Source organism: Pimephales promelas, chromosome 8 (assembly GCF_988280905.1).
Source record: "Pimephales promelas chromosome 8, fPimPro1.hap1.1, whole genome shotgun sequence".
NCBI classification, from domain to species: Eukaryota; Metazoa; Chordata; class Actinopteri; order Cypriniformes; family Leuciscidae; genus Pimephales; species Pimephales promelas.
In genome coordinates, this window is record NC_142776.1 from 37,891,121 (window position 1) to 37,906,544 (window position 15,424).

Sequence of the window (15,424 nt, forward strand, 5' to 3'; positions counted from 1 at the left end):
TTTAGTAAACAATAATAACCCTGGTGCACTGAAAAATTACAATTCAAAGTTATAATTTATTTATAATTATATATAAATTATTATATAATTATATAAATTATATACAAGTTTTACAAACAAAAAAATTCTATTTCAGTATTTCTACTTCAGAATTTCATGTTTAACTCAATGTGTGACGTGCCTTTCTTTGAATTTTTAAAGTTAAATTTATAAGCAATTTCTGTGTGATTTTTATTTTTTTTTAAGTTGAAATATTTAATTGATTTCCACAGAGTGTGTGTGCTGGGGAACCGGACTCTGGTCTGGAAAGGTTTCGATGTGTGTGCGAAGTTCATCGAGAGAGAAAACGCCACGGTCACCACCCAACTCTGGCGGATGTTCTGCGACTCCGAGTTCTTGAACGCCACATGCGACAGCTATTTCAGCGGGAACAACGTCACGGAAATACAGGGCATCCCGGGACTTATGAGCGGCACCCTACGCGGTAAATACACACACAACATGACATCATCACATCACACTCATATCATCATAACCGTCCACAAAGAAAGGCACACAGTATTGATACACATACGTCTAAGTTGACACTTGTTCTAAACAATCACTTTAGCAAAGTTTGTACTACTTTCTGTTTATTCTGATAAATAAAATAATTCAATATACTGTCATTAAAATATGTTTTTAAATTTTAAAAATACAGAATAAAAGTAAAGATTCTGAAAGCATTGAAGGAGATTCCATAATAATTTGATATAGATTTGCAGAAGTGACCATAAATGATATTTTATTATATATGATTAATACCATATTTTTTAAAGGTGGACACCTAACTTCATATATGATGTTTTCCATCTGACTCTAACCATGTCATGTCAACAAACAGGAAAGTTTATTATCAATATTAATTCACCCTGATTTTTATCACTACACTTTTATAGATTCTTCTGATGTTAAAAAACTGTTGCTTTATATACCTTGAACAAAACTGAAAATCATTAAGAAGACCTTTGTCTCAAAATATACTTCACCATTTTAGTGATTCTCATTTGCTACTTAAATCTACAACATTTAAAAAACATCAAATATTAGATCAATTTAGCATATAATCAATTTATTTTATGAATCATATTTTTCTTTTCTTTTTTACTTTTTATACATCAAAAAATTCGAATCACAGTTTCCACAAAAACATGACAGAATTCAACATTTATGATAATCAGAAATGTTTCTTGATCATCAGATCATCGTATTAGAGTGATTTCTGAAGGATCATGTGACACTGAAGACTGGAGTAATGATGATGAAAATTCAGCTTTGATCACACACTCTTAGAAGGAAACGGTTCTATCAGCGCTACGTATTTGGAACCCCTAAAAGGTTCTATACACTCTTAAAAAAAGGGTTCCTCTGGGTTATATATAGAACACTGGGGTTCCATACTTGGCCAATAGAACCTTTAACCAAAAAAAAAAATGGTTCTATATAGAACCATTTTGGAGTTCCATATATGAAGCGGGAGATGGAACCATTTCTGGTTCTAAATAGAACCATTTCTTCTAAGAGTGCAGGAATAAATTACATTTCATATATATTCACATAGAACACAGTTCATTTAAATTGTAATAATATTTTACATTATTCTTTACTGTATTTTTGATCAAATAAATGCAGTGAGCAGAAGAGACTTTTTTCAAAAACATTAAAAACTCTTAAGCTTTTGAACGCTAGTGTTTCTACAGAAGTTACTTTTATCTATGAGCTTTTGTCCTGGAGTTTGGAGCTAGTGAAGGATATTATGCAAATGCAAACTTAACCATCATATTTAGTGTTAGTGATTTGAACAAGCCCCTAATACTAATGATGAAAAACATATCTCATATCCTCTCTCTATGTTTTGCTTTCTAAACATAGATAACCTCTTTGGGAATTATATGGATAAGGGTCAGTTCATCGAGAAGGTGGGAATAACGGCTGCGGTGGACCCCGATTCCATCCCGACCAACACGAACCGCTACGTGCTAGCCGACGTCACCTCCTTCTTCACCATGCTGGTGGGCATCTACTTCCCCTCCGTGACAGGTCAGTCATCTCATCCGTCAGTACCTTGAAGATCAAAATTTACAAGAATATCCGGCAAACTTTCCAATAAGGTTCCATATTACAAACAGTCAAATCATCAAAATTACAAAAATGGAAGTATGGGGCATTACTGTATATAGGAAGCAAAACATTGAACTGTATGATCTGCCTTGTTTTGAACAGGTATCATGGCTGGATCAAACCGATCTGGTGATTTGCAGGATGCCCAGAAGTCCATTCCCATCGGCACCATCCTGGCCATCACCACCACCTCCATCATCTGTATCTTCTCATACATGAACACACACACACACACACACATATACAGCGCTCCACCTGGTGGACACAATCTGATATCACATCTTCCTGCAGAACCGTTTATGATACACCCAATGTCCGGCAACCCAAAAAAGTTTGGATTTAAATAGGCAAATGCTTACAGTGTAGTCAATATATAATAATTAATAATTAATAATAATCAATAATTGTACCCCTCATCTCTGATCACCAAAATTACATATTTAAAAGTTTTTTCCTTGAAAAAAAATGTCTTCATGCCTTAAAATAGCTTTAAATGTAACTCGACACCCTTGCCTCATTTAGTATGCGCGGTTCTATGAATATGCAAATGAGCCCCGCCCCCACTCACTCAGCTCAGAGATCCACTGGTTGACGATCACACGCTGATCTGATTGGTTACAAGGTCGAAGCGATTTCACACCGTGTTTTTGAGACTGTCTACTCAGCAAGTCTGTCCACTCATGAACTTACACACGGTTTGTCTTAAAGCGTCATATAAACAACATTAAAAGTTTGATTTTCACCACAGGTTGACTTTAAGAATCAGTGATTGGATCATTATGGATCAATAAATCCAATCAGTGATTGGATATATTATCATTATATATCATTATTATCAGATATTGGATCATCATACTGTATATTGCAGTGATTATTATGTTTCTAGCATGTTATATGAATGGCAGCGGTAATTCTTTTCATCAAAATTAATAATTTGATCAACATAAAATATGAAAGTTCTGCCTGCCTTAGTGATGATGGAGTGTGTCGCTTTTCATTTCTTAAACAAACATGTAGGGAGACACATCATGACCATATTCCAGGAGGACAATGTCAAAATTCATCAAATATTTATGCACCTCTTGATGGAAATAAATGCTGTGATGTTATTTCCATCAAGAGGTGCATCAGTTTTTGGTCAAGGTCTTGTATTGACAATGCACTCATCCCAAACACTTTCATTGAATTTAAGGTCTGTCCCAATTCATGTGTGAAAATGCTTCTTCATGCTCCTCCTTGACTATTCTCAGCCTGATGCATCTTGACATTGTCCCCCTTATTCATCGTCTGGAATCGTTTAAAGCCCTTTAAACTGTTTGGACCCCATTGAAGTCCATTATATGGAGAAAAATCCTGGAATGTTTTCATCAAAAACCTTAATTTCTTTTCGACTGAAGAAAGAAAGACATGGACATCTTGGATAACATGTGGGGAGTTAATTATCAGCAAAAGTTTTTTTTTAAAGTGAACTACTCCTTTAATAAATAACTAAAATGACTAAAACTGGAATAACAGCTAATTAAAGCTAAATTGCATAAATAATAATAATAAAAAGTGACAGAGGCGCTTTACAAAATTACTGAAACAAACTAAAATGAAAAATAAAAATATGAAAGGTAATAATAGTAGTAAAAAACAATATAACAATATTTCAGCTAACATTAACAAAAACATATTTGAATAGTTTAAGTTAATAAATCTCAATATGATCCAGTAAACACAAACAAGCAAACATTACTGTCTTTGTTTCAACACTACATGTTTTATTTAGCTATTTTAAACTCCTTTTTGTCCTTTTTTGCTTGGAATATGGCCATGATGTGTTTATAAACACACAAAACAAGCTGATAAGAGTTCACATTTGTCCAAAAAGCAAATCTTCAGCAGATGTTCTTTAACCGAAGCATCCAGACATGTCCAGCGTGGTGCTGTTCGGCTCCTGCATCGAGGGAACGGTCCTGAGGGATAAGTACGTTATTCACAATGTTCAAAAGAGCAGCATTTATTTTTTAAAGGGATAGTTCACTTTGAAATTTATTTTTGGTGTGTTTTAGCTTACCTCAAGGGCATCCAAGATTGTTTCCGCGTTCTTGTCTGTCAGTCATATAATGGAGGTCTATGGTCACCACCTCAAAGAGCATGCACAGAGAAGTCCAAACTAAACATGATTTAATGACTCGTAAATGTAAGCACACATTGATGGCCTAAGACACGAAACGAGCGGTTTGTGTGAGAAAACGAACAGTATTTATATCGTTTTACCTCTTATAACCACAGCCACAAAGCGCCCGCGCCCTCAGATCACTTGGACGTGGCTGTGGTTACAAGAGGTAAAACGATATAAATACTGTTCGTTTTCTCACACAAACCGCTCGTTTCGTGTCTTAGGCCATCAATGTGTACTTACATTCATGAGTCATTAAATCATGTTTAATTTGGACTTCTCTGTGCATGCTCTTTGAGGTGGTGACCATAGACCTCCATTATATGACTGACAGACAAGAACGGTTTGACCTAAAAATATCAAAATTGAAACTACTGCGGAAGCAAAGACACCTACATCTTGAATGGTAAGCTAAAACATACCAAAAATTAATTTCAAAGTGAACTATCCCTTTAAATGTTGCTTTTGTAACATTATAAATGTCACTGTTGATGAACTGAATTGCTGTATCTCAGGTTTGGTGAGGCCGTCAGGGGTAATCTGGTGATCGGGACACTGGCGTGGCCTTCGCCCTGGGTCATCGTCATCGGCTCCTTCTTCTCCACCTGTGGGGCGGGTCTCCAGAGCCTGACGGGCGCTCCTCGTCTCCTACAGGCCATCGCACGGGACGGCATCGTGCCGTTCCTCAGGGTGAGGAGACACACTGAGAGTCACACTGAGCGCCTTGTGTTTATCTGCTCACGTGCATGCGTGTGTGTTGCAGGTGTTCGGCCACGGAAAAGCAAACGGGGAGCCCACCTGGGCACTGCTCCTGACCGCTTGCATCTGTGAGAGCGGGATTCTCATCGCTTCCCTGGATAACGTCGCTCCCATCCTCTCCATGTAAGAGCGAACAAATATGCACTGCATTAGATATTAAAACGTTAAAACAAATGACACGTTTTTATCGTATAATTCGTTTTTATCAACTTAAAGGAGTAGTTCACTTTTAAAAAAAAAGTTTTGCTGATAATTTATTAAAAAGATGTCCATGTCTTTCTTTCTTCAGTCGAAAAGAAATGAAGGTTTTTGATTAAAACATTCCAGGATTTTTCTCCATATAATGGACTTCAATGGGGTCCAAACGGTTCAAGGTCCAAATGAGAGTTTCAGTGCAGCTTCAAAGGGCTTTAAACGACAGCAGACGATGAATAAGGGTCTTATCTAGGGAAACGAGCGGCCATTTAAAAAAATAAAATTAGTTATAAATGTAACTACATATAATTTTGATTTTGAATTTTGAGAAACGTGCATCACAGAACAGAGCAAGGCGAGCATTTGAGCTTATAAAACTTAAACTTTTTTTTTTTTTAAGTGAGTGCTCGTTTCGCTTGATAAGACACTTATTCATCGTCTGGAATCGTTTAAAGCCCTTTGAACAGTTTGCAGTTTGAACTGTTTGAACCGTTTGGACCCCATTGAAGTCCATTATATGGAGAAAAATCCTGAAATGTTTTCATAAAAAAAAGTAATTTCTTTTAGACTGAAGAAAGAAAGACGTGGACATCTTGGATAACATGTGGGGAGTTAATTATCAGCAAAAGTTTTTTTTAAAGTGAACTACTCCTTTAATAAAAAACTAAAATGACTAAAACTGGAATAACAGTTAATTAAAGCTAAATTGCATAAATAATAATAATAAAAAGTGACTGAGGCGCTTTACAAAATTCCTGAAACAAACTAAAATGAAAATTAAAAATATGAAAGGTAATTCAAAATGTTAATAAATACTATAATAGTAGTAAAAAAAATTAACATTAGCAAAAACATATTTGAATAGTTTAAGTTAATAAATCTCAATATGATCCAGTAAACACAAACAAGCAAACATTACTGTCTTTGTTTCAACACTACATGTTTTATTTAGCTATTTTAAACTCCTTTTTTGCTTGAAAAGTCTGGACTGTTTTTTTAAATAAATGATATTTAGTTCAATACACAATCACGTTTAGACATTTGAACACTTTTTGTCAGCACTGTATTGATTGGTTTGTGTTTTCTGACATGATCGTGGTGTTTTTTTATTTGTTTTTATTATGCTTACAAACAAACAAAGATGACAATCTAATCATACAATTCTCAAAATTGCAAACATATCTGTACAAATATGACAACAATATGTACAGAGTCATCTTAACACAAGTACAAAAACAAAACAAAGAACATAAAAACTAAAAAAAAAAAAAAAAAAAAAGAAAGAAAGAGAAGAGAAAAAAATAAATAAATAAAATGAGGGTCAAGAGGGCAAGCTATTCTATACAAAATTTGTAGGACTAACCAAATTAAAGTCATTACAGAATAAAAGTGTTTTTATTGCTTTGATGGTGTTAAGGTACATTTCAAACTCTTTCAAAAAAAAACTATATAAATTGGTTTGTTGTTGGAGAATTTACATTTATGGATATAGAATTTCCCAATAAAAAAAAAATTTAATTGGTAACAAAGCAGGCTTTTTTTTATCCATTTCAGAGTCAAAGTATCCAAAAATAATGTCTTTGGTGTTCCTGCAGGTTCTTCCTCATGTGTTACATGTTTGTGAATCTGGCCTGCGCTGTTCAAACTCTCCTGAGAACGCCCAACTGGAGACCACGGTTCAAGTTCTACCACTGGTGAGCTTCAGACGGCCACGTCTCTCCGTTGACTTGTGTTTGTGCTCTAACATGTGCCTTCCTGTTCTCCGACAGGACTCTTTCCTTCCTCGGCATGAGTCTTTGTCTCTCGCTCATGTTCATCTGTTCTTGGTACTACGCCATCGTTGCCATGGTGATCGCCGGCTGCATCTACAAGTATATCGAGTTCCGAGGGTAAGTGCGTCGTGACCCGGAGTCGGGGGGGGATTAGAGTTGAGGTTTAGGCGTTTGACCTGTCAAGATTTTTAGATCCCTCATAATCCGCCCCGGGGCAAGAACATCTGAAATCTGCTCCGGGATTCGATTAGTTTGACGCCTTTCCTTTAGAAACACTTCTAGAGTCAAGCCGAACAGTGACCCGAGTCTGTCGGCGGAAATTAAAGAGGAGGGGCAAATGAGCCGGAGGATTATGGATATACTGCATATACTGCACTGTACACTTAAAAACAGAACAGTGCACATTTGAAATAGTAGATTGCATATGTCGCAGTGACATTTAGAGGAATTTGACATTTTTGCAGTCAAATAATGCATGGTTAAATTGAGTGGATTGCATTGTGGGATTCAGTGCTGTGTTGTACAATGCACATGTTGCCAAATGTACAAGGTCTAAAATATGTATGTAATATGTGCAATGTACTGCAGATATTGTAAGATTAATATGTTGGTGTGTGTGTGTGTGTGTGTGTTTACAGGGCGGAAAAGGAATGGGGTGATGGAATCAGAGGTCTGTCTCTCAGCGCGGCTCGCTTCGCCCTCATGAGGTTGGAAGAGGGACCGCCACACACCAAGAACTGGAGGTGAGTGCATAAATATTTTATATATTTGTATTAATAGATTTATATTTACATACATGTATTCCTTTTTATATATTTAGGCATATATTTTTATTTATATATGAATATGTGTATATATATATTTATTCATATTTAGATTCATATATTACTTTATTATAATTGCATGTGTGTGTGTGTATAAATTATATTTTAAAATATGTTCAAATAGCAAACCATTATTTTAAATTGTTATAATATTTGACAATATTACTGTTTTGTATTTATGACTATATATAGTTAACTAATACTATATTTATTAATTATATATTTATATTTACGTATATTTATTCCTTTTTATACATTTAGGCATGTATTTTTATTTATAATTTGTATATATATTTATTCATATTTAGAGTCATATATTACTTTATTTTAATTGTGTGTATATATATATATCACAGGAATAAATAATATTTTAAAGTATGTTCAAATAGCAAACCATTATTTTAAATTGTTATAATATTTCACAATATTACTGTTTCTATTTATGACAATATATAGTTAACTAATACAATATTTATTAATTATAGATTTATATTTGCATATATTTATTCCTTTTTATACATTTAGGCATGTATTTTTATTTATATATTAATATGTGTATATATATTTATTCATATTTAGAGTCATATATTACTTTATTTTAATTGTGTGTGTGTATATATCACAGGAATAAATGATATTTTAAAGCATGTTCAAATAGCAAACCATTATTTTAAATTGTTATAATATTTCACAATATTACTGTTTCTATTTATGACTATATATAGTTAACTAATACCATATTTATTAATTATAGATTTATATTTACATATATTTATTCCTTTTTATAAATTTAGGCATATATTTTTTTTTATATATATTAATATGTGTATATATATTTATTCATATTTAGAGTCATATATTACTTTATTTTAATTGTGTGTGTGTGTGTGTATATCACAGGAATAAATTATATTTTAGAGTATGTTCAAATAGCAAACCATTATTTTAAATTGTATAATATTTCACAATATTACTGTTTCTATTTATGACAATATATAGTTAACTAATACTATATTTACTAATTATAGATTTATGTATACATATATTTATTCCTTTTTATACATTTAGGCATGTATTTTTATTTATATATTAATATGTGTATATATATTTATTCATATTTAGAGTCATATATTACTTTATTTTAATTGTGTGTGCGCATGTGTGTGTGTATATATCACAGGGATAAATTATATTTTAAAGTATGTTCAAATAGCAAAACATTATTTTAAATTGTTATAATATTTCACAATATTACTGTTTCTGTTTATGACTATATATAGTTAACTAATACCATATTTATTAATTATATATTATATATTTAGATGAATAGATTTATAGTTATATAATTATCCTATTCAGTTATTCTAACAAAAAACTTTACAATACATTATTATCATTTACATGTTACATTTTATCTTTATGTACAGTTGTTATTTGAATGATATTAGTCCGTCCGTATACATATATTTCTAAATAGTTAAATATATACAGTATATATGCTAAATATTTTGGACTTATTGCACACAATTGATCTTTTTAAAGTTTTGACCACTATTTACTAATTTTTCCAGTTTTCTGGAGTGTGAGTGAACTGTGTGTCGATCTCCACAGACCGCAGTTATTAGTCCTGGTCAGCGTGGACTCCGAGCTGCACGTGGATCAGCCTCGTCTGCTGTCTCTGACCAGTCAGCTGAAGGCTGGGAAGGGTCTGACCATCGTGGGCGCAGCGCTGGAGGGAACTTACCTGGACAACCTTCCTCAGGGCCAGCAGGTCGAACAGGTGACCAACAGACGAGCACACACACACACACACAGGCACCTAGCCGGACGGCATGTTTGGACACCATATCAGAGTTAATGTTGTTTTTGTCCTCTCAGTCTGTGAGGAAGCTGATGGAGACGGAGAAGGTGAAGGGTTTCTGTCAGGTTGTTATCTCCTCCAACAAGAGGGACGCCACATCACATTTGGTCCAGGCCGGAGGGTTGGGTGGTCTTCAACACAACACTGTTCTGGCCAGCTGGCCACGCAACTGGAAACAGGCCGAGGATCATCAGAGCTGGAGGAACTTCATTGGTGAGAAGCAGCATTTCCTGTGAATTAAATATAAAAAGATTTAAAGGGATAGTTCACTTTGAAATTAATTTTTGGTATGTTTTAGCTTACTTCAAGGGCATCCGAGTTGTAGGTGTCTTAGTTTCCGCATTTTGATATTTTTAGGTCAAACCGTTCTTGTCCGTCAGTCATATAATGGAGGTCTATGGTCACCACCTCAAAGAGCAGCACAGAGAAGTCCAAATTAAACATGATTTAATGACTCGTAAATATAAGTACACATTGATGGCCTAAGACATGAAAAGAAAACGAACAGTATTTATATCGTTTTACCTCCAGGTCCAAGTGATCTGAGGGCGCAGCATTTTATGGCTGCATGGTTACAAGAGGTAAAACGATATAAATACTGTTCGTTTTCTCACACACACCGCTCGTTTCGTGTCTTAGGCCATCAATGTGTACTTATGTTTATGAGTCATTAAATCATGTTTAATCTGGACTTCTCTGTGCATGCTCTTTGAGGTGGTGACCATAGACCTCCATTATATGACTGACAGACAAGAACGGTTTGACCTAAAAATATCAAAATTGAAATTTAATTTAAAAATGTACTATCCCTTTAAATGCAATAAAATTATCGTCATCATCATCTAATTTTTCCTCTTATCTGAAGTTGGGTCATGCAATAAAATTAATTATATTTAATTAAATTAAATATAATATAATATGTTTATACAATATAATTAAGCACCGTTTCTTCCTATTACATGGAAGAATCACAAATGACCTCTCTTTGATTGCTCAGTCATTTATCTTGGTGTGTGTTCACACTCGGCATGTTTGCTTGGATTAAAACAAACCCTCTGTTAGTGCGGTTCAGTTGAATAAGTGTGAGCAATACCCTGGTGTGCACTAAACAAGCTGAAAAGACTCAGTTTGGAGCCGTTCGAATGAAATATGAACACAACACGGACCAAAGACAGGACATGATGTCACTAGATGCGAGCCTGTAAACGACAGAATGCTGAAATATACCTGTTTTTCTCTTCATAGTGTCGATGTTTGCAAAGTCTGCAAGCAAAAGTCAGAGATCTGAATATGAACTCAAAAAAGTATCTTCTGTTACTATTTGTATTCTTCTTAAACTATTTAAGGAAGCACATCTGAGACAAAGTTGACAGAAAAATCATACATTTTTCTGGCTTTGTGAGATGTAATCAGTGTATCAGGCTTTAGCTCACCGGTTTGCGCTGTGGTAAATTCATTACATCATATGTGTAAGTGCGAGTCTGTTCAGTGTTATTGCAGACAGAGCAGGTGCAGCTTCACGTCTGACACCACAGGCGAGTGACGCTTTCATTTGGAAAAGATCCTAAAATAGTTACTGGAATAGTGTGCTGCTGAATACATGTGTTTCATTATCAGCTGATTTATTTCAGGTGTTGACAATTTTACTAAAGATTCAGCCAGAAAATGAAATATAAATTTAAAAAGATACATGTATTATATTTATTTTATATATTAAAAATGAAAACTTTTTATCTCACAATTCTGACTTTTTCCTCAAAATTGCTTGGTATAAAGTCAGAATTGTGAGATGTAAACTCTTAATTGTGAGAAAAAAAGTAACAATTGCAAGATATAAAATTGCGAGAAAAAAAGTACGAATTGCAAGATAAAAACACAATTGCGAGATTTAAACTCCCAATTGCAAAAAAAGTATGAATTGCAAGATATACATTTGCAAATGCAAGAAAAAAGTCAGAATTGCGAGATGTAAACTCTTAATTGCGATAAAAATGTCAGAATTGCGGGATATAAACTTGGAATTGCGAGAAAAAAGTAAGAATTGTTAGAGTTAAACTTACAATTGCGAGAAAAAAGTAAGAATTGCAAGATAAAAACACAATTGCGAGATTTAAACTCCCAATTGCAAAAAAGTATGAATTGCAAGTTATAAATTTGCAATTGCAAAAAAAAAAATGTGAAAATTGCGAGATGTAAACTCTTAATAGCGAGAAAAATGTCAGAATTGGGAGATATAAACTTGGAATTGTGAGAAAAAAGTTAGAATTGCAAGATAAAAACACAATTGCGAGATTTAAACTCCCAATTGCAAAAAAAAGTATGAATTGCAAGATATAAATTTGCAATTGCAAGAAAAAAGTCAGAATTGCGAGATGTAAACTCTTAATTGTGAGAAAAATGTCAGAATTGCGAGATATAAACTTGGAATTGCGAGAAAAAAGTAAGAATTGTGAGATAAAAACTCACAATTGCGAGAAAAAATGTATGCATTATATCTACATATGCTATATTTTATTTTTAAGTACAGTTATTATTTTAATTGTTATACATTTACTGCATAGTATTAAATATTACATTTTTTAATAACAAGTGCTTAATTTTGTGTTTGTATTTGGAACTTCACAGACATAAAAACGAATGCTCATATTATGCAAATGAATAAGTCTGACATCGGAGCAAAAACAGCTTCAAATGAATGAAACATAAATAACCAATGCTCAAGTTCAATAATGAATATAAAAGTGTCTTCATTACAGAGCTGGTAAGAGAAACCACCGCTGCCAGTAAAGCCCTGCTGGTGCCCAAGAACATCTCGGCCTTCCCATCGAACGGAGAGCGCTTCACTGAGGGTCACATCGACGTGTGGTGGATCGTTCATGACGGAGGCATGCTAATGCTGCTACCCTTCCTCCTCCGCCAGCACAAGGTACAGCCTTCATCACGATCATGATCATATCATACAGCGGTTGTTTGCAGTGTTGTTGACATCTGTGGGTGATGTTCTGTAGGTTTGGAGGAAGTGTAAGATGCGCATCTTCACTGTGGCCCAGATGGACGACAACAGCATCCAGATGAAGAAAGATCTGACAACCTTCCTGTATCACCTGCGCATCCACGCCGCGGTGGAAGTGGTGGAGATGGTAATCAATCAACACTAGATAGAGACCAAGATGTGCTTAAATTCTTAAAATGAGCATAAAAAATTTGGCAAATCATTTTTTTATTCGGTAAGAAGACGTGTTTGGAAGCTTGTTTCCGCCACTAAATAAAAATGTAAAAAGGTAATTATAACTTTTTATCACCCAATTTTGACTTTCTCAAAATTGCTTGGTATAAAGTCAGAATTGTGAGCTGTAAACTCTTAATTGAGAGAAAAAAGTGACAATTGTGAGATATAAACTCCCAATTGCAAAAAAGTATGAATTTCAAGATATAAATTTGCAATTGCAAGAAAAAAGTCAGAATTGCGAGATGTAAACTCTTAATTGTGAAAAAAAGTAAGAATTGTGAGATTTAAACTCAAAATTGCGAGAAAAAAGTAAGAATTGCAAGATAAAAACACAATTTGTGGGATTTAAACTCACAATTGCGAGAGAAAAGTAAGAATTGCGAGATATAAACTTACAATTGCTAAATTTAATCTCACAATTGCAAGAAAAAAGTAAGAATTGCGAGATAACACAATTTGCGGGATTTAAACTCACAATTGCGAGAAAAAAGTAAGAATTGCGAGATGCAAACTTACAATTGCTAAATTTAATCTCACAATTGCAAGAAAAAAGTAAGAATTGTGAGATAAAAACTCACAATTGCAAGAAAAAAGTAAGAATTGCGAGATAAAAACACAAGTTGCGGGATTTAAACTCACAATTGCGAGAAAAAAGTAAGAATTGCGAGATACAAACTTACAATTGCTAAATTTAATCTCACAATTGCAAGAAAAAAGTAAGAATTGCGAGATAAAAACTCACAATTGTGTCATTAAAACTCACAATTGCGACAAAAAAGTAAGAATTGCAAGATAAAAACTCACAATTGCGAGATTTAAACTCAAAATTGTGAGAGAAAAAAGCAAGAATTGCAAGATAAAAACTCACAATTGTGAGATTTAAACTCAAAATTGTGAGAGAAAAAAGCAAGAATTGCAAGATAAAAACTCACAATAGCGAGATTTAAACTCACAATTGCGAGAAAAAAATAAGAATTTGTTAAAACTCACAATTGAGAGAAAATGTAAGAATTGCGAGATAAAAAATATGAATTGCGAGATACAAAATTGCAATTTTCTTTGACATTGTTTTGGAGTAGTTGGAGCAGAAGATGAAAAAGTGCTTAAATTCGGATCAGCTATTCCTTTATGAACTGTAGATATGTTTTCCTTCGGCACAGTTTTATGAATAACTCTATTATTGCATCTCTTTCCTCAGCATGACAGTGATATCTCAGCGTACACGTATGAGAAAACCCTGGTGATGGAGCAGCGATCTCAGATCCTGAAGCAGATCAACCTCACCAAGACTGAGCGGGAGCGCGAGGTACACGTCCAGCCTCAACACTGTCACTCGCGATCGCAAACCATACTTCAATTACAAGGATTCCTAAACATTTTCTTGCCAATTTTTGACCTAAATTATTTACTTGAAGTATTTTTCAGCTAATATTTTAATAGTTTAACAACACATTCTCATGTTTACGGTTCTCTGATGACGGTTAATGGTCACATGACAAACAGGTACACAACATGTTTTATTGTTTTTATTTTTATATTTGTTAACTACTTTTTTTTAATTATTTTATTAATTCTTATTATTTATAATGAATTGCAATGCTCTACAGTTTGAGCTGCAGCCAATGGATTTATAGAGCCTTTTATAGTCAAAACAAAGAGGGCATTATGATTAAACATGTTGCTTTGCAAAGTTTGTGCATCAAAGTCAATTTAATGACAATGTCATCTGTTAATTTCAGAAGTTAAGAAAATTACTTTTAAATATGGAAATGTTTTTTTTTTGAATGAAAATTTTTTTTTTTTTGCTGGATACTTTTAATTCTAAACAGTAAAAATACTTTAAATAAAATATATTTCCCTGTACTTTATGCAGATGAGGGGAACATCTCATTTACATAATAATATTACTTTGCAATATAGTAATGCAGTTGTTAATGTGTGTAATGAAGCCCGTGACATCACTGCTGGTCTTTGCAGATCCAGAGCATCACCGACAGCTCTCGCGGGTCGATCCGCCGTAAGAACCCGGCCGCGGTCACGACCCAGCTCAGTGTGACTGAGGAACCGGCGGCCAGCAGCAAAGAGGAGAAACCAGAGGAGGAGGTACAGCATGAGGAGGAGGCCATGCTCAGCTCAGTTAATGAGTCACTTTACAGGTTTCATCTTCCATGGCAAGAGCAGATTAATCTCTTGTGTTGAACAGCTGTGATCTGATCTTGACTGATTTGTCTGATATCTCTGCAGTTCAGAGTAATGGACACGGCAGAATCCCCCTCTCTCTCTCTCATAAGTTATTTTATTGGAAATATTTTGTTTATTAGAAAAGCCATATTAATTATTTAATATGGCGGAATTCATTGTTTTAATTTTTTTTTTTTTTTTTAGAAAATTAAATCATTATTATAATTGAAGAGTTCAGATGCAAAAGCCTCTAAATGCCATTTGAAATTTTCTTCTTTA

The 15,424-nt window shown here is 33.9% G+C and overlaps 1 protein-coding gene across 4 annotated transcripts in view; it reads left to right on the plus strand.

The window, feature by feature from the left end:
- Positions 1-15,424, plus strand: part of slc12a5a (solute carrier family 12 member 5a) — a 173,265-nt gene that overhangs the window by 148,042 nt on the left and 9,799 nt on the right. For all 4 annotated transcript variants that reach the window (XM_039693352.2, XM_089134504.1, XM_039693353.2 and 1 more), the window contains exons 8-22: positions 273-484; positions 1,912-2,079; positions 2,263-2,361; positions 4,072-4,129; positions 4,840-5,014; positions 5,088-5,206; positions 6,874-6,972; positions 7,048-7,167; positions 7,689-7,793; positions 9,486-9,654; positions 9,753-9,948; positions 12,492-12,661; positions 12,744-12,875; positions 14,163-14,270; positions 14,942-15,067. In XM_039693352.2, coding sequence (XP_039549286.2) covers positions 273-484; positions 1,912-2,079; positions 2,263-2,361; positions 4,072-4,129; positions 4,840-5,014; positions 5,088-5,206; positions 6,874-6,972; positions 7,048-7,167; positions 7,689-7,793; positions 9,486-9,654; positions 9,753-9,948; positions 12,492-12,661; positions 12,744-12,875; positions 14,163-14,270; positions 14,942-15,067 — 2,056 coding nt within the window. The remainder of the gene's footprint in view (positions 1-272; positions 485-1,911; positions 2,080-2,262; positions 2,362-4,071; positions 4,130-4,839; positions 5,015-5,087; positions 5,207-6,873; positions 6,973-7,047; positions 7,168-7,688; positions 7,794-9,485; positions 9,655-9,752; positions 9,949-12,491; positions 12,662-12,743; positions 12,876-14,162; positions 14,271-14,941; positions 15,068-15,424) is intronic.